Source organism: Cydia strobilella, chromosome 12 (genome assembly GCF_947568885.1).
Source record: "Cydia strobilella chromosome 12, ilCydStro3.1, whole genome shotgun sequence".
Taxonomy (NCBI): domain Eukaryota; kingdom Metazoa; phylum Arthropoda; class Insecta; order Lepidoptera; family Tortricidae; genus Cydia; species Cydia strobilella.
In genome coordinates, this window is record NC_086052.1 from 7,924,703 (window position 1) to 7,945,013 (window position 20,311).

The 20,311-nt window shown below is 37.5% G+C and overlaps 2 protein-coding genes across 2 annotated transcripts in view; both read right to left on the minus strand.

The window, feature by feature from the left end:
* Nucleotides 1–20,311, minus strand: part of LOC134746044 (general transcription factor IIH subunit 2) — a 250,183-nt gene that overhangs the window by 178,219 nt on the left and 51,653 nt on the right. The gene's annotated exons all lie outside the window — the stretch shown is intronic.
* LOC134745815 (alpha-1,3-mannosyl-glycoprotein 2-beta-N-acetylglucosaminyltransferase-like) lies at nucleotides 4,849–6,143 on the minus strand. Its single transcript, XM_063679905.1, has 2 exons — nucleotides 5,243–6,143; nucleotides 4,849–5,005 (listed from the first exon to the last, which is right to left on the minus strand). Exons 1-2 carry the CDS (start codon nucleotides 5,866–5,868, stop codon nucleotides 4,849–4,851), a joined length of 783 nt encoding a protein of 260 aa, XP_063535975.1. The 5' UTR covers nucleotides 5,869–6,143.

Sequence of the window (20,311 nt, forward strand, 5' to 3'; positions counted from 1 at the left end):
AATTTCGCTATCTGCCTCTTTATCGCTCGAATATGCAAGAGTGACAGATTTTCTTGTTTCGCGATAGACCCTCAGAATGTAGTAGTGGCGCCCCCTACGCGTAATATAATATATCGCGTAATATTCCCTATTCCTGGTCGAACAGTTAAAAAGTTGGAATTTAATTCATTAAACAATTGAATATTTTTAAACCTATTGCACGAACAAAACGGAGTATAGGTACATATTTAGATACATACATACACAACATAATGTAGTATTACGCACATCGGACCTACTAAGGTCACCATAGTGGAAGGATCACCTCAGCTAATAGCCAAATAGCCAGTCTTTCTCCGGGAGTGATCCCTGAGAAAGTAGTCGCGTCCGAAACGTCGGAGGTATGTTTTAAAATTACCTTACCAAACGCAAACGCAACGTAATTTATATTTTAAGCCCCGTTCAGATATAATAGGGTCCAGAATACATAATACCAATGTCTACTTCACGCGCAGATTGACCAAGGAGCATACGCTGTCCTGTAATCCTGTTCCTGTTCTTAGTTCCTGCGATATTAACCAGATCATAGGATCTGTTAAAAACCCAAGTTCAAAAAGTTGCCAGAATTAGACAATGGAACCTTGACCGTAAACCGATGGCCAATTAGGTATAAGTAGTGAAATATTGAGTTATTCTTAAAAATCGGAATATACCTTAAGGTACTAATAAATAAATGATTTGATGAGTTGATTTGATAAGGTGCAAATGAATAAATGATTTAAAATGTAAAACCTACGCCATATCCGTTTCTATTTTGAGGACACGGCGCCCTCCGTCGGTTTTCAACACGAGCTTGTTTGTTGTGGCCGTTCCTGCGCTGCGCCCTCGCCTGCTCGCGAATCTCCTTAAACCTCTTCATCGCAAACCGTGGCATGAATGGATGCGCTTCTGCTGTCTCCATCATCTCTCCCACGGGCTCCACTTCAGTCAATTCTAGAGGCTTCGACTGAACCAACACGAAAATTATCGTGATTATCAGCAGCGCAAATAATTTGTAGGCCATTTAAGTATTTAAAAAAATTGCGTGATGCGCAACTGTTTTGAATAGCTACAGTGATTGCTGTTTCGTTGCAATCGTTGCAAGTCTACCACAGAGTAAGGACGAAGTCTGCTGAGTGTGAACACTAATCCAGGATTAATGCTCTTGGAGCATGCGATCATGTTTTATAGGGAGCTAACGTACGCGTGGTCGGGTGACACACTTGTGCATGATGTGCATTTGTTTTTTTTTATGTGATAGCGATAGCAAACGAGCAGACGCGCGGATGTGTTTTCGGAAACGTCGGGTCATACGGCCATTCCAATTAACACGTCCGAGAAAAGCTCGTATGTGTAGGCCAGACCTAAATGCCTAACTATTATAACCGACTTACCTATGTAGGTACCAGTCCAGTGTCTTGGCATCAATATAACACAAAATATAATACTATGTTATGTGAGGTGTTATTTCTGTTTCTTCCTGTGTATTTTGTATCTTGTACCTACTTTTGTACTATATTTTTCTGGAAATGAAATTTTCTGTTAGGTTAAGTTTCTCGGCGCATTGGTGTTTGCTGTAATGCCGTTTAACCAGAATTGTATTAAATAAATAAATAAATAACCAGATTTCGATCTATAAATTGTATAAATACAGATGTCAAACACAATAAAAAAATCAACGATGATCAACTCTGGTCAACGTCGGACCCACATCCTTGGATTGCCGGTCCAATGCGTTACCAATGGATGGATGGATGGAGGGATGTGGGTTCGAGTCCCACGTTGACCAGAGTTGATCATCGTTGATTTTTTCATTGTGATTGACATCTGTATATACAATTTATAGATTGTAATAATGTGGTACGTCCCACAATAAAAAAAGAAAAAAATACGATTTCGATTGACTTGTCCATTTTGGGCAAAAAAATATCGACTGCTTAGTCCAAGATCTTTAAACTACTTTATGTATGGTCCAAAACTATGTATAGTAGAGATCGAGTGAAATGTTAGTACCTATAGTAAATAATGAGTCATTCCTACGGATGTCTCGTATCGAATGTCAGACTCAAGTCTCAACAACAGATTGCCTTTTAGTAGGAGATACGTTATATCTGGTCGACCTTCACCGATACGTGAAACTTATATTTTATGAAAGAAAATATGTTCCTGAACATAAAGAAATATGGTCAAGGCTATTTTTTAATATAGGTAGATAGGTATAATTACCTATTATTACAAAACGAAACATAATCGCCTAGGTAGCTAATTATAAGTTTGAAAATTACCTCCGACATTTCGGACCCGACGTTGTGCCCCCACGGGCCGTAACCACTCCCGGGGAAAGGCTGGCTATTTGGCTAGGATATAGGTATCGGTCGTACCGTACCTACGTGGGTTGGCCTGACGCTTGCACTAATACCTAACTATGTTATGACTTGGATTCCTCGTTGATGAGGCCCTAACCGTCTCGTCATTCGAAGTTGCAATATTTTTGAATTCAATGGATTTACGCTTTTTTAACAACAGGTACCTGTCGCTTATCTACACACTGCATCAATAAAATTTAAAACTTACGCCATATCCATAATTATCCATTTTGAGGACACGGCGCCCTCCGTCGGTTATCACCACGAGCTTGCGCGTTGTTGCCGTTCCTACGCTGCGCCTGCTCGCGTTTCTCTTTCAACCTCTTCATCGCAAATCGCGGCAGGAATGGATGCTGTGCTTCTGCTGTCTCCATCATCTCTGCAACTGGCTCCACCGCATATTGTTCAATAGGCTTCGACTGAACCATCACGAAAATTATCGTGATTATCAGCAACACAAATAATTTGTAGGCCATTTTAGTGTAACAAACTTGTGATGCGCAACTGTTTTAATAGCTACAGTGATTGCTGTTTCGTTGCAATCGTTGCAAGTCTACCACAGAGTAAGGACGAAGTCTGTTGAGTGTGAACACTAATGCAGGATTAATGCTCTCGGAGTATGCGATCATGTTTTATAGGGAGCTAACGTTCGCGTGGTCGGGTGACAAACATGTGCATTTGTTTGACGAGCGGATGTGTTTTCGGAAGCGTAGGTAACGGGTCATACGGCAATTTCCAATTAACACGTCCGAGAAACGCTCGTATGTGTAGGCCAGTCCTGATTACCTAATTATAATAACCGACTTACCTAGAGTCCGCCTAAGCTAACTGCACCGTGTTTGATAGCACAGTGTGAAAGTATTATTTAAAACGTCAAAGTTTCATAGAATTTTGACGTTTTAAATAACACTTTCACACTGTGCTATCAACCATGGTACAGAGTTAGCTTATTAGACGGACTCAGTATATATCAGTGCCTTGGCATCCATATAACTAGATTTCCATTGACTTGCCCATTTTGAGACAAAAAATATCGACTATTCTAAGGTATCTCAACTATAGTCCAAAAATGTACGTATACCTAATAGAGATCAAGTGAACTTTTCGGCTTGGAGTGAATAAAGTTCACCTAATATGAGCGGGAGCTCAACTACTTATTACAAAATATGAAAAAGAGGAAAACAACTTATTAGGTATTATCTTGTAAATAAAGGGTTTACTAGTTAGGTATGCATACATTTTATTTGGTTTAAGGTGGGGTAAAACTAATATACCTAGTTTATTTTGCTTGGGGCAAGACAAACAGTACCGTAAAACCTCCCCACTATAGTCCAAAAGCTGCCAACTATGGTCCAAATTTAACTCTAATATCTTCGTTCAGGTGTGACTTATATTTGATTTTTTAACTTGTAAGGCAAAATAGTTTTACAATGAGGATTCCATATAAGTGATAATCTTATCCCGGTGATAAAAATATTACTAAAAACTTATTACATGTTAAAATGTAATCACAGACTTTAGGGCAAAATAAAACTAAAATTTAAAGATTGGGTTTATTTAATAAAATCAACAAGTACTAGTAATTAGAGTTTAACTAGGTACCTACGAATACAAATCAACCGCATTAATTAAGGTACAGTAATAAATGTTCAATTTGTATAACTTTGGCATAATAACATTAATAAAATATTTACATAAAAATAATGATTAAATAAAGGGGTAATAATTGTTTTCCTATTGACCAAGCGTTAGCGAAGGTCTTCGTTTCAGCCTGGGCAAAAATGATATCGTATATGTATATGTCCGGATAGTCTCCTCTAGTTTAGTTTAGTTTTTTTGTTGTTTCGTTTTTTGGCACATGATCAAAATGGTAGCAATTGGCATCAATGACTTAAGTGCCAGTAGGGTCTATGGCACTTAAGACCATTGTGATACGCTGTGAAAATGCTTAACGAAGTAAATATTTTTTTATTATTTTAGCATTGTTTAAGCTTATGAAACTTACTTATATTTGGTAAATAATCGATTTGTATTTGTATTATATATAGAGAGGTTTACAACTCACAGAGCCACTTAGTTTTATCAAAACATTTTATTCTCATCCTAATACAATTAAATACTTAATAATAAACGAAGTAAAGATAAGAACAAGTAAAGATAAGATACCTAACGATTTCTGCTCGAATGTAATAAAAGTAATCCCGTACAATAGTAAGCCCAATCCATAACCCACAGATATTGTATTTATCGGTTTTTGGTAACGTTACTGGGAATAATGGGAATTTACTGGTAAATTTCGCAAATGGGAAAGATTTAGATATTTATTCTCATAATATAAAATTACAGTATAAATGGTGCTAAACTAATCTACATGATTTTATATTATGATGGTCTTTATCATTAATATTTACATAATATTATTTTATTAAATTAATTGAATACCTGGAACCTAAACAGTAATTTACTACCGCGGCACAACACTATGGACAATATTTTTTTCTTTTAGGAACGAAGAACACGCGACGGCCTTTGATAAAAAGCATTGCACAACCCCGCGTAGCCCCGTACGTGGTACACTGTGTCTCAGATCATCCATGAAACCAAACATCGCCGCTGATTTTCTGAAATCGTTAACATTCGTATAAGGTACCCGGACAAATTTTAAACTGCTGTTAAGGGTACCTGTCATTACTTCTTCATCTGTAGCTTCCGGTAGCGAATACACGAAGGAAAAAAACATGTTCTCATTTTTCTTCAGCAAGTAAGAAAGGTTGTACTTAGTGAAAGGTATGAAATATTTGTTGACAATCATATGGCGAAGATGTCGATCAAATAAGGACGGATTGCTAACTCCATACCTTCCGAAATTAAAAGTCCTGGATATTTCTCGTCTGACGCAAACGCGGCCACGAGAGATTGCTGGATCACGTAGCCAGTCGTCAAAGTAAGTTTCCGGCCAATTCGGTTCTAGCTCTTCCCATGTTTTAGATAACAACATCCAGCCCAACCCTGGAAAGAAGTCCGTTCGATGAAGCAGCTCTGTTTCGCTAATATCCACCAGATCCTTCTTGAAATTATCGTTCCATGCTGACACGCACCAGATTGTGGGATCTTGGTACAATAGTGGATAAGTGCCGCGCAGATACTCGTAGAAGTCAGGTGAAATGTCCAAGTCATCTTCTAGAATTATGACAGCCTTGTGCTGTAGCGTTCTGAAGACGTGGTTAAGCGCAAACCTGTAATGTGGAGCGATCTTGTAATACCCCTTTAAATGAGCCGAGACATTATCTCCCGGAATATCCGATTGATCTGGCTGCTCGACGAACGTGATAGTAGGATCGAAGTCTGCAAAATATTTAATTATTTCGCGCGTTTCTTCGTGGCGGTAGTCTTGACTCACAATTATAGGATAACTGCTATTGTCTGGTCTATATCTGACCAGGCTCTCCAGGCATCGCTTTAAGTACGGTCTATTGCATGCCATCACCAAGACTGGTAGAAAATCGTTTCTAATATCTACCTACATATTTTTTCTTTTGTTTGAAAGCAAAAATAACAATAACACTAGCATGAAAATTAAACACACCGAATTAAATTTTCGCCAATTTCGACGCATCTTGATCACAGTAAAAAATATAAGATGTACATCATGTCTCAAGCGAAAATATGTAGCGAGACCCGAAACAATGTTATGTCCAAAATGTTATTATGTAGCTCACTACTACGGCAAAGTACAGGCATGTTTTTACGTTGGCAAATATTATGAACATACACATATGCCTCCTGGCTACCTCATATGCGTTTCGATCAATATTTTACGAGCGTATGGGTAACTATACCTACCTACTTTTATCGTGAACTGAGTGGTAACGGCTGAGAAACTACCGAATAAATGGAATATCCAAGTGATAATGGCTTGGCTCGACTCCAACTTGCTAACATTAAACGTCCAGAAGACCAAATATCTATGTTTCTCGATCGATTCCAGAGGTCAACCTCACGATGGATTTTATATTACGGTTAGACATCAGAATGACGTGCTGTCCGGGTCCTCCAATTTCAGCAGCGCTAGCTTCTTAGAGCGTTCAAACACCATGCGATACCTTGGTGTAATGGTCGATATTCACCTGACTTGGCGGCAGCACATCGAGTCAATTAAAAGCCGTGTTCGTAAGCTCATGTTTGTCTTTCGCACGTTAAGAAATATTGCATATCCTGAACTGTTGAGGACAGTTTACTTCGCTCTTTGTGAATCCGTGCTATGTTACTGCAATTCAGTGTGGGGAGGGGCGGCAAAGACGCACCTCATTACTTTAGAAAGAGCTCAAAGGTCCCTTCTCAAAGTGATTTACCGGAAACCATCACGGTACAGTACTAAAGAACTATACACGCTCGCCAATGTTCTTTCGGTTCGCCAATTATACCTTAGGAAAATCATGTATAATTATGGAAAACTGCATGACAAGATTTTTGAAGCAGATACAAGACGCCGTCAGCGCTGGAAAACCACAAAAACGCGTACAAAATTTGCCCAAAGATTTCACCCCTTCATTTCAGCTTTAGTTATGAAATCATTCTGTAAACTCGTACATCCAATAAAGAAACCTCCTAGCAAACGGTATCTAACTAAGTGGCTTAGTCAACTGGATTACCACGACACTGAATTCCTCCTAAACGTGTTAAAATAATTAAATATTTATATATTACATTCACATCACATATGTTAAATTTTTTATACATTTTTATAAAAATAATAATAATTAAGAAGTATAATTATCCTCTTATTATAAACTTTTTAGTATGCATTTTTACACACTAACACACACACGCACACGCACACACACACACACACACACGCACACACGCACGCACACACACACACACACACACACACACACATACACACATACACACACACACACACACACACACACACACACACACACACACACATACATACATACAAACAAACACTCGCTCACACGCAGCAACATATATGTTAAAGTATGCACAGCTATCTGTAAGTTTCAAAGTAACTCTCTGTACAATTTGTACCAATATATACCTAGATTAAGAAACTAGTATAACGAAACTGGGTCCTGTAACACAGGGTTTCCTAGCTCAGGACACAGGGTCGTGATTTATTGTATACTCAAATTTGCACAATAAACTTTTTTCATTTTTTTTTTTTTTCATTTTTCATAAGGAACCGACCATGTACGAGTTGTAGTTAGTTTTGGTAGTACCTACGCCTACACAAGTACACAGTACACAGATACTCATACTACCAGATGAGCATGCTACCGTAACTAATATTACTAATGACAACATTAGCAAAAACCACATTGTCGGATGCTTCAAACACGGACTTCGAAGGGCAGGATTTACCCAGCAGTGTCGTATGTTGTTTATGTTAATCCAGAGTTCCAAGCGCGGACTATGCATTAAGCCCGAATGCGATGCCTCACATGTTTCCAGTGCCAAGGCTCCGATAAAGATGATTCATTTCAGTTTCTCAATGTAAATATTTAGCTATAAACAGCAATAAACCTCTGAAACATAGCTGGACTTCTCTGAATAGGTGTTAATCTCGGTTTGTTTACCCGGGCTTGAAATGTATAGGGGTATTTATAAAACAGTCATGTACAGTCATCGACAAAAATATGTCAAACATACTTAGATACATAATTATCGTCGTATATGCTGCAAAACCCTCCGATTAAGATAGAGATAAAATTTATAATCTTTGTTTCTTCAGAAAAAGGAGAGCGGTAGGAAAGGGCGAGCAAGATGCCATGTACGCTTCAATGCAAATCAGGTTGATTTCAGTAGAAAGAAAGGCAGAAGGTTTCCATCTTGCCCTCATGTTGTGGGCATAGAAAAATTTACTGGCTTCTAAACTAAAGGTAAATTTTCCATCTTGCTCACTGTTCCCCTATATTCTTTTATTTAGTGCAATCATTTATCACCAAAGAGTCTTTGATTGTTAAACACGATCTATGTTATCTCTTCGCCTACAATTAATTTAAAATTAAACCACATAATAGTACTTAGTACATTTTTTAAAGAGCCAATGCAATATCTATTGAAAGACTCGGCAAAAACTTTTTGTACCTGTCAGCATCAGCACAACAAATGACCAACAAATACGCTCTTTTCTTTAAACATCCAACTAGGAATGCATATAGTTTCGCCATGTCAGTCTGTCTGTCTGTCCATCCGAGGCGTTGCTCCGTGATCGTACGATATTTATTTTGGTTTAAACTGAATATTTTCGGAAATAATCACAAAAAATATGTGCCCTCTAACTTTTGAACCATAGGTCCAAAGATATGAAAAAAAAAGTAGAGCTTAATCAAAACATTCGATGAAAACTATGCAAACGTCAACGCTTAAGCCGTTTATAGGGTTCCGTACCCAAAGGGTAAAAACAGGACCCTATTACTAAGACTCCGCTGTCCGTCTGTCCGTCTGTCTGTCTGTCTGTCTGTCTGTCACCAGGCTGTATCTCTTGAACCGTGATAGCTAGACTGTTGAAATTTTCACAGATGATGTATTTCTGTTGCCGCTATAACAACAAATACTAAAAACAGAATAATATAAATATTTAAATGGGGCTCCCATACAACAAACGTGATTTTTTTGCTGTTTTTTTCCGTAATGGTACGGAACCCTTCGTGCGCGAGTCCGACTCGCACTTGGCAGGTTTTTTTGAGTTATCGCAAAACTCTTACTTTCTTAGTAAAAAGACGTACATACCTACATAAATACAAAGCGCTGAGAAGGTATTCCCTTTTGCTTGTTAAGGGGCCAACTGACTATCAGTCCGCCGGACGATATCGGCCTGTCAGTTGTTCGGAACTGTCAAATTTCTGTTCTAACTGACAGGCCGATATCGTCCGGCGGACTGATAGTCAGTGGGCCCCTTTATGTACATGCTACTTACTAATAACTCCCGTTCAAGGCTGCCTATTTATTGTGATGGATGGGTAACTACGGAACCCTACACTGAGCATGGCCCGACATTCTCTTGGCCGGGTTTTAGTGTACCGTAGCTTAAATGGCAAAAATAAACCCTTATAGTTTCGTCATGTCCATATGTCACAGGGATTTTACTCGAAAACTATGTATAATGAAATTGTGAACATAGGTGTATTAACAACAACTTTAAGGTTTCTAATAAAAGTTTTTGGATTAAACGAATACCTACTTTTTAAAATAATAGCTTTGAAAGTCCAAAAAATGCCTGAAAAATACGAGAAATAATACACACATACATAACCTAAAACTCGCATTTATTATAGCTACGTGGTTTGGAATACTTTTAGTAAAATAAAATAGCCCGTCCATCCCCATATAAATAGATACCGTAAACTACTACTTAAATATAATATTAATTATATCCCTACTTTCATTTCTCAGGAGTGAGGAGACCTAGTGTGACCTAGTAAATAAACGTGTGCATCGGGCACTGATACGCAATGAAATGCACGTCATAATAATATTAATATCTACCAGTCACATGCTGCATGTAACTCTAAGATAAAGTTTCCATTACTTACGTATTATTTTCCCTTGCTAATCATTTGCCAAACTTTTGCAAGTAAGTACCTAAAAAAAAGATACCCGTAAGAAGGTATTCTAACACTTGCCTACCTTCTATTACCATTTTCTAGAGGCTCTTTGATTAGAGAAAATAATAGAATGTAGCGACAAAAGGGACACAAGATTTGTAAAAAAGTTACATTATTAATTTTCTGTTTCTGTCTGATGTTTCCTACAACAAAGAACAATTGGTAAAAATAACAAATAATATTTCGAACAGAGGTATCAAGAACTCATTAGAAAAAGCAAGTCGGGGTTCGAACCTACGACCTTCCGTCGAAAGCCGCACGGCACGTCTCACCGAGTCACCGCTAGGTCAACAGCGTGCAGCGGTGCGCTCGGCAATTAGGTAACATTATCAGCTGCAAAGAAATCAACGCAATCTGACAATCACGTACTTGAGATAACCTCTAGACTTAAGTATCAAAGTTATCAGAAACGTGTTATGAGTTAGACAGGGGGATATTAAGAAATACCTAGTTTAATCTAAAGATTAAACACAACACACATTTGTGTTAAAACACAATAGAAACCGGCCAAGCATGTCGGACCACGCTCAGTGTAGGGTTCTGTAGTTGCCCTTCCATCAAAATAAGCTAAACTGGAGCTATGTATCTTAGAATATTGTTAACGAAGGGATGAAATGATGTCTGGTGCCTTTCATCCGAGTTAACCATAACCACTCTACTTTTCATATCGAATACGAGGAAACCAAAAAGATTAGGCAAAAATAGACGTGACATGATTTTTTTCCTTAGGACTTACTTTCAGTCGGAGACTGCATGTCTGGTCATAATTAACCCATAGCGAAAAACATAAAATTATTAATCTTTAAAATAATGTCCTATAATATTTGTTAATTAATTAATCGCAATATTTAAGAAAAAACACATATTTTAGGAAACTGCAGTAATTTTAAAATGATTGGTTAATTAAAGTATGAAAATCAGCGAGATTGCCTCTAACTTTTTAAAGTTTTACTTTTTCGTTCTGTCTAATACTGCCAATATTAGTAAACGGCATTACTCATACAGCCAATGAAACTGTTTTAGAGAAATTAAATATGAAATAAAAATTGAATGCGTAAAATAAACAATTTTTGACAACAAACGATATCGTTCGCAGGGCGATGGTGTCGGCAAACCTGCCGTGCGTGTTGGAGCCCCAGGGTCTTAGTCGGACGGACGGGAAGCGGCCTGACGGTCTCACCCTTGTTCCTTGGGCTAAGGGGCGGAGTCTGCTGTGGGATGCTACATGTGTGAGCACATTTGCGGCGTCACATCTTGCACAGACTACACGTGCGGCTGGGGGGGCTGCAGAGAATGCGGCGAGACAAAAACATGCCAAGTACTCAAACTTAAAGCCGGTTTATGATTTTGTCCCTCTTGCTGTTGAGTCAGCTGGGCCTTGGTGTTCCGAGGCGAAGGGTTTTGTGAGGGATCTGGGTAGGCGCTTGCGGGATAGGGGTTGTGATCCTAGGTCTGGTGCGTACCTGGTCCAACGTATATCTTTGGCGGTTCAGCGGGGGAACGCCGCTGGTATTATGGGGACGTTTGGGCCGGGTACTTACCGGGTTAGGGTTTAGGTTTGCTCTTTTGTTATTATTATTGTACTCATAATTTTTTCTTTGTTTTCAATCAATGTTGACGATGCGTGTTGCAGATAACTTACGTGTAAACGAACGTTCTGTTTTAACGAAACCTGAGGTGGATGTGCTTATTGTAATGTGACGAAGCCTGCGCTGTGGATCTGATGGTATGCCTTTTTGTTTTTTTTGGTTAATAAATCATTTAGTGGATATTATTTTGTTGGCTAATAAATAACTAACAATTTTTATCTTACATTTTACTTTATGTACATGAATAATGCCAAATAACACGACATTAAAAATCTGTACTCGTAAGTCGTCATAAACGTTTAGCTGTGGCTGAAGTTTCAAAAATATGTGTACGCTCTTACACCTTAGACAATAAAGTCGTGTTCACATATTTTTGAGCCATTTGTCTGGATCGATATTTTTGCCTTCGACTGTAGGTACGTCTGTAGGTATGAAGGGGATACTTTTTGCGATAACTCAAAAACGGCTAAACTGATCATATTCGCTATAATTTTCATTGAATGCCTTTCTTAAGCTCTATTTCCACGGCTCAAAAGTTAGAAGGGGAGGACAAATTTTTTTAGGGTTCCGTACCTCAAAAGGCAAAAATGGAACCCTTATAGGATCACGCTCGTGCGTCTGTCTGTCTATCTGTCTGTCCGTCGGTCACAGCCCATTTTCTCCAAAACTGCTCGAGTTACTCGACCAATTAAGTTGAAATTTGCTACACATATGTAAGTTTGTAACCCAAAGACGGACATGTAACGTAAACAAATGAATTTTAAACATGGGGGCCACTTTTGAAAAATAGTTTCTCAAGCTATTATCGTGTTACATACACCCGTATCGTGTTATCGTATGTATATTATTAGTTGGGTATAATTTTAAATGACACCCAGAGTACGACTAGTTCTTTATTCCTTGACAAGTCAACAGCCAAAAGCCAGTGATCCCAAGTGACCGCTGCTTATATAACTTTACAGAATGAAAAACTGGTTTGAATGAATGATGGAATGATGTCACTTGAACATCAATCACATTACTAATTATTTAAATTACGAGTTTTATAAATTGAAAATGATAATTAACGTCATCTGAATTATTTAATTCTGACAACACTAACGGCAAGTGACATCATTCGACATAATAACAACGAGATAACAACAAACTTAATAATATTTATCTTATAAATAACACTATATATATAGTCCTCCGTGTCGTGTCCGACAACGGCGACCTTTACAAAATCCTCTGATGGGCACGTATATGGCTCGCAAAACCGGAATTTGTTTTAAATATCCGGTCGCACTGTGCAAAATAAAGCTTCCTTGCACAATAAAGCTTATCGTAAGTATCGTGTAAATAAAAGAGCTCAAATATATATATTTTTTGTAATTTTAAAATAAATAATTCAGAAGTTATTTAAGAAAATAGCCAAAAAATTACCCCCCCCCCCCCCCCCTTTATCTCCCGAAACTACTGGGTCTAAAGTTTTGAAAAAAAAATACACAAAATAGTTCTTTACCTATAGATGACAGGAAAACCTATTAGAAATGTGCAGTCAAGCGCGAGTCGAACTTAATTACTTAGTTTTTGATCCGACCTTACGGGTTTTTAAAGTCACGTTTCACATAAAAAAATACATTGTTAAAAATTGTGTAAAATTGGAACGCGAGTCCGACTCGCAGTTGGCCAGTTTTTTTTTCTTTCGGAGCGATTAGTTCCGAAAATATTTTCTTTATAAAAAATGTTTGTTAAAGACCCCTATTCGTTTTGAAAGACCTATCCAACGATACTCCACACTATAGGGTTGAAGCCAAAAAAAATACACCCCCATTTTACGAGTAGGGGAGCTAACATAAAAAAATTTTTTTTAGATTTTATTGTACGACTGTCGCATTATTGATTTATATATCCTTGCCAAATTCCAGCTTTCTAGCACTAACGATTACAGAGCAAAGACTCGGACAGACAGACAGACGGACATAGCGAAACTATAAGGGTTGAGTTGACTACGGAACCCTAAAAAACGACTTCAAAAACTTACTCTCAATAAAATTCAGTCTCAACTCAAGCTTGTAGCTGCGTTCGACAGCAAACCAGACAAACTTGATCGCACCATTTCGGGCTCCTTAGCAAAAACGGGACTCAGTTTCGTCTTGTCCGTCCGTATGTCACAGCCATTTTACTCTCTATCTATAACATGTATAACAATGTAGGTGAATTTTACAATGTAGGTGAATTTCGTCAGTCGCTGCTTAGTTTATGAAATTAAGTGCGGGGTAAAAAGGTGCAGAACACTGCTTTATTAAAAAAAAAGCTTTTATTTCTCGTATTATTCGTTAATAGTTTATGCGTGGTTGGAGTCCGAGACGCTCTTGGCTTTGCTGTTTTGCAGTCTCATCGTGCAATCAAATGGCACGGCGGAATTTTTTTGTTACATCCAGTTATTATTAGCTGCTTGGGCTGCTTGTGTATCAAGAACTGTAATGTATGTATTAAAGGTTTTAAAGTCATCTCATTAACTTAATAATTCCTTTAGCGGATCGGTCTCATCATTAGAATTTAGCCTTGAGCATAATATAGTTGTTTAGAATATTGATATGTTTTGAATTTTGAAATAAAATTATATCGCGTATAATCAATTTTAAATACATATTACATACGTTTCGAGCACTCCGGGTAGACCGTCTACCCGTGGTCCGTGGTCATTCATTATACGCAATATTAATCCGTTTACCTACAGCACAGAATATATCATAGCCTACAGAATTTTAAGTTTTTCATTTTGATAATCTGGTTTGGTGTTCGGTAGACTCTTCGACATAAAGTGAGGACTGCGTGTCATTTCATTGCCAAAGTTCTTCGTGAATCACGTTTATATTTTTCTTAAATTTTAGTTAGGTTCTTTATATGTAGGTAACGATGTAGTATGTAGGTATATGTGGTGTGATAGCATATCCGACCTCAAGTTAATCCCATCATGTCGCCCGGTGAGTCCGGTCCTACTGATTTTAATATTTTTAATAGGTAAGTAAAATAACCTTCAGTTGTACTCAGATAATGGATTAGGTTACCGGGTATCATCAGTCAGTCATATCAGTTGTCAGGTCGGGTGCAATCATTTCCTTTTAAATTTACTCGCATAGGTAATGTAGCGTTATGATGGTGAAATCGAATCTTTCCGACATTACAGTCTAAGGTAATATAAATATGATGTGTAATATTATTACATTTAAGATGTTTTATGGGAGTAAGAAACAAAAATGCAATACGAATATAATATCAATTCAATAACTATCTACGCAAATCGTGCGAGCTCACACAATTAAGATATTGAAATTGTATAATCGTCAAATGCGTATTCGAGAATGAGGCCCCAGGAACGTATTCAGGAACATATAATATAACAATTTGCTTTCAATGCATAATAAGAGCGAAGCCAGTAGCCAGTGCGATAAAAACACCAATGCCAGTGAAATGTGTTTGCTATTACATCGAAATCACTGTTTTCAGTTTTTTCACATTTCTAACATCTTTGAGCTCGCTCAAGGACGCTATTATTAAGAACGGATTGAAACGAGCATTCCGACTACAAATACCGCCCCCGAACTAACATTCTTCTGTTATGCTCAAATACGGCAAACAAATCGCGTGTGTTGTATTGGAGCCCCACTTAAATATTGATTTTATTTTGTTTTTAGCATTTGTTGTTAAAGCGGCAACATAAATACATCATCAACCATCAACATTCATCTGTTATGCTCAAATAAAAATGAGATCAATAGATAATATTGCAGTACTTACAATTAGAGCAGATTCAGAGGTTTAAGCGCAGCCTATCTATATAGAACGTTCGCTGATTTCTTCTAATAGTAGAGTGGCCGAACAGGCTTTTCGCTCATGTCGACTCGGACATGGGTATACAGGGCCTGACTTAGAGTTCCGACCGCCCTAGACCAACTATGTATATCCGCCCCCCGCTTGTCTCAACTCAGAGCCGCCGCCGCGCCCCCTTGCGCGCCCCCTTGGTCCTTGCGCCCTAGGCTTTAGCCTTTTTAGCCTGTGGGTAAATCAGGCCCTGTGGGTATATTTGATATCAGTACACTCAGTATGATGTCCTGAACACAAATATATGAGATGACAAGCGCGAACGTGGTGGGGGTAGTTACTGTGACGTCATAAAGTCGGCAGTACAAAGTTTTTACTTTTTTTGTTTTAAACATACCATGTGGGGTACCATATGAAAGGGCTTTATGAGTTGTTTATGACTTGGTCTAACAAATTATTAGAAAACGTTCTAAAATTTCACAATCCACAGTTGACTGCTTTAAATTGAAAATTTACCGCCACTTTCGCGCTTGTCATCTCATATATTTGTGTTCAGGACATCATACTGTATGCATGCACTAGCTGATACTAAATATACCCATGTCCGAGATGACATGAGCAAAAAACGATTTCTAGAAGTCTTCTAGACAAAAAACCTACTCTATAATGTCGAATATCTCAAACAGCCAGTATTAATATATCAACGCAACCTATAATTAAAAACGCAGGAATATTACCGACACCTTAGTAATTATCTATGCTTTATTTAAAATGTCTAATATATGTATGTAGGTGCTAAGCTAATAGTAACTAAGAGTCACTTCCTAGTTCCCGAGTTCCTGACAGTTATTCTAGACGTGGAAATTTAATCGTGGTCGTTTACAATGATTATATGCTCAGGGTGGTTAAGTTTACAAGGTCCATCGGATAATCATAATCAATTTATTAATAATAAAAATAAATAGTATTACCTACTCATGAAGCTTTCTTAATAGAGTCAAACCAAGAAAAGTCTGCAGAGATTTTGACAGCACACGCAGTGCAGGTGTTATTTTAAACACCAAACTTCTATGAAATTATGACGTATAAATAACACTGGCACTGCGTGTGCTGTCAAAATCTCACTTTTCTTGGTCAACTAAAAATGTGACGTTTTCAACCAAAAGGTACCACATTGTCGCTTGTCGATAAGGTTGATTTCAAATTAAAGCTATATGGAAATAGCGCCTTATTGACAACCGACAATAAGTACCCTTTTGATTGAGAATGGCACAAATATAGGTACTTACATTACGGTCGAGCGATTCTTAAAATTTCGATTATTGCAGTGGAATAGGTACCACTTAAACTACTTGAAGTGTGTGATGTTTTTTAAGTTTTTGGGGAAAAAATTATAAATTCTAGGAATATTTTTTTAGCTCTCTACCAGCGCATAATAAAGTTTTTAGTTTTAAATATTTATAAAAATATTTTTCTTTTTTATTTCTTTCCCGTCACGTAACAATGGTGTTCCGGACCTTTGGGAGGAGTGCGCGGAGCCGAAGCCAACACGTAGAGCCCCTTTTGACACTTTAATGAAATGTAAGGGGTACACCGAGCGGAGCGGACCTTCCTCGTGTCATGGGCCGCACGCAGAGGCAGCACCCGCCAGGGTGTAAGGATTATTGAGAGTTAATGGAATCTAAAATGAACTAGGTTATTGGGTGAAAGCGATGGACTAACTACCTATGTACCGTACCTATGCTATGGAGCTATGGGATAAAAAACCGGACGCCTGCCTAATAAAACGATATGCAATTTTATTACTGGCAGATGGTGACTCGCCTTCACAAGAAGGGCCCCCACAAAAAGCGACATCTAAGATGGCTCAAGGGCAACACCGGTGTGAGCGGCTCAGGGGTGTCAAGAGGTGTGCGCCGCTTTCTACCCAGTGGCTGCTAACTTTTTAATACAGTTGCGAAAAAATAAGAAAAGCAACAAGTAAGGAATGGAATTCGAAACTTTTATATTATTAATTCTGTGCCACTGACATCATTGACATTTTTTTTTTAACATTTATGGCCATCATTGACATTATGAAGAGGTGTTTTTCTAGCTTTTATTCGACTAGAATAGATTTTGTTATTATTATTGAACCCACATCCATGAAAGTTTTTTTTTTCAAATGCATGTTCTATAAGACAGAAACAATTGTAAATATTAAAACATTGTACTATTTTTACCTAAATATCGTTATTTACGATTATTTGTGTATCGTATATTTATAAAAACAATATCGAATGTTGCCTTTGAAAACTTAAAACATTCTTGCAGTAAGAAAATACGCCTCTTCTTTGACAGGCGTTCCGTTCCATTCAGACAACTTATTAAGAACGGTTTTTCAACATTAAAAAATAAACGTGTTATATAATACTTATAATGATGAAGAGGTAAGTAATAAAATATGAAATATGCATATTTTCCGTGTTCTTACATAACAGTAGGTTTTTATGTTGATTACGACGTTTTAAGGAAACTAAAATTAACACTCATCAATAAGTAGTCATGAATTGGAACAAGTAAAAATTTAAAAAAATTGGAAAAGTAAAATGCACTAGTTCGCGAAAACCAACTTTCCGCACGCTAAACAGCCACGAAAAGTAGCACTTTTTGAGCAACTGTATTAAAAACTTTTTTTTTTTAGTAAAGAAGGAAGTTCGAATTGCCTAACTAGTTGAAAAAATAACTTTAAGATCAATTTATACAAGTAGTACATTTTCTGACATGTTTAAAATAGACCTTTTATTTCACATTTTTAAATGAATATTTAATGCCTTAAAATAATATTTAATGTTACGTACGCGCTGTTACACGCCGCGCGCGTTTGCCGAAAATGAGGAGGAGGGCTGTGCTCAGCGTTGAATAAAATAGTTATTTGTTATACAAGGGTGCAAAGTTGTATTTTACCCGCGAGTGTAGAATTGAAACACGAGCAAGCGAAAGGATTCTATAGGTGAACCACGAGCGAAGCGAGTGGTTCTAAAATAGAATCCTGAGCGTGGCGAGTGTTTCAACACACGAGAAGTAAAATACATTTGCGCCCGTGTGTAACACAAAACTTTTCACCTCACTATAGCGAGGAAAGTGCAACATCCACAGGCGTTAGATCATCTTCATCGCTGGAATCACTCATTTCTTTACGATATTATAACAGAAAACTCTGGAAGTTGTGTATTTTTACGCGAGTCGGTGAGAAAAGGTTTTAAGTAAAAAAATTGTTGACAATGTTGACATTTCTGATGTATGAAATGTCAACGATGCGTTTTAAATTGCATCGACTCAACTTGTGCGTTCAGAATTATATTTAACATCATTATAAAAAAACAAACGTTTCTTATGGAATTTTCAGGTTTATGACTTAAAATCATTAAATAAAGCTAAATTTGGTATTTTTTATTAGATTCTCAAACCATTTATTTAATGATAATTAATATCGAACGAACCATTATCATGAGCGTTTTACGTTTTGTTATCTGTCAAGCTACTTAAACACGCTCCATCCAAGGTCAAATTACTTTCCCCACTAGTGGATAAAACGCGTTTTTCCCCGCTTGTATTGAAGGATAAACGACAACTTTCCGAGCTAGTGAGGGGAAATAGTAGATTGTGTCACAAGGGAGCAAAATGACATATTTACGGCGAGGGCGTACTATTGAATCCTAAACGAAGCGAAGGATTCTATAATAGAATCCCGAGAGTAGCGAGGGATTCTAAAGTAGAATCCTGAGCGTAGTGAGGGATTCAAGTATGTTACGCCCAAGATGGAAATAATTTTGCTACCATGTGACACATACTGCTTTTCACATCACCTATAGGTATATATGCTATGAGGTAATTATGAGGTATAAAAATATTATTAAAGCTTTAAAAATAATGTGCAAAAAAATGTAAAAATAGTGTCCTAGAACAGAAAAGTGTTATTGTGATCCCTCCTAGCAGGGAAGAAAAGTGCCACTTTGATCCCTCCTAGCAGGGAAGAAAAACCCCTTTTTCGAATTGGTGATGTGAAAAGAATATTAAATACCTAATGGAGATACAGTTCTGCAAGTCAGGACGTTTTCATTGGAAATATCCTCCTCTTTAATAATATATAATTTTGATTTCTTAAATTTTAATACTTTTTGAGATATTGGGTAAATAAATAATATCTCTTTTTTTTTTCCCCTTTTTTGATAATAACTTTGTTTTTTTTTTAATGTAGGTATAACTTATGACCAGACTAATAGTGTAAATATAAATGTAAGTAGGTATGGTTATGGCTTTTCAGGGTTCCGTACCCAAAGAGTATAAACGGGACCCTATTACTAACACTTCACTGTCCGTCTGTCTGTCACTAGGCTGTATCTCATGAACCGTGATCTGTGATAGCTAGACAGTTGAAATTTTCACATATGATGTATTTCTGTTGCCGCTATAACAACAAATACTAAAAAGTACGGAACCCTCGGTGGGCGAGTCTGACTCGTACTTGTCCGATTTTTAGAATTATACAAATAAAAATACCTACCTAACCCACAATAACTGTCAGCAACGGCACCGCGATTGGAGACAATTTGCATAAGGACCAAAACAACGTACAAAGCGGAAATTTAAAACAGGTATACAGTTAACTGATGTAAGTTTATGTTGACAGTTGAAGGTCAGCTTATTTCGCGGGCCCATTGATTAGCAATGGCCGCCAGGGTGACGTCACATCAGCCGTGGTGCCTGAGTTATTCGTGGCTTGCCAATCACAAGTGAATTGAATATCCAGGGAAGTCAATTTATCTGTGACCCCGAGATCCGTTACAGCTATGCGTAATCGGGAAGCGTATTATACTGGCTATGTCCGAGCATTTGATCGCCTACGCTGCTG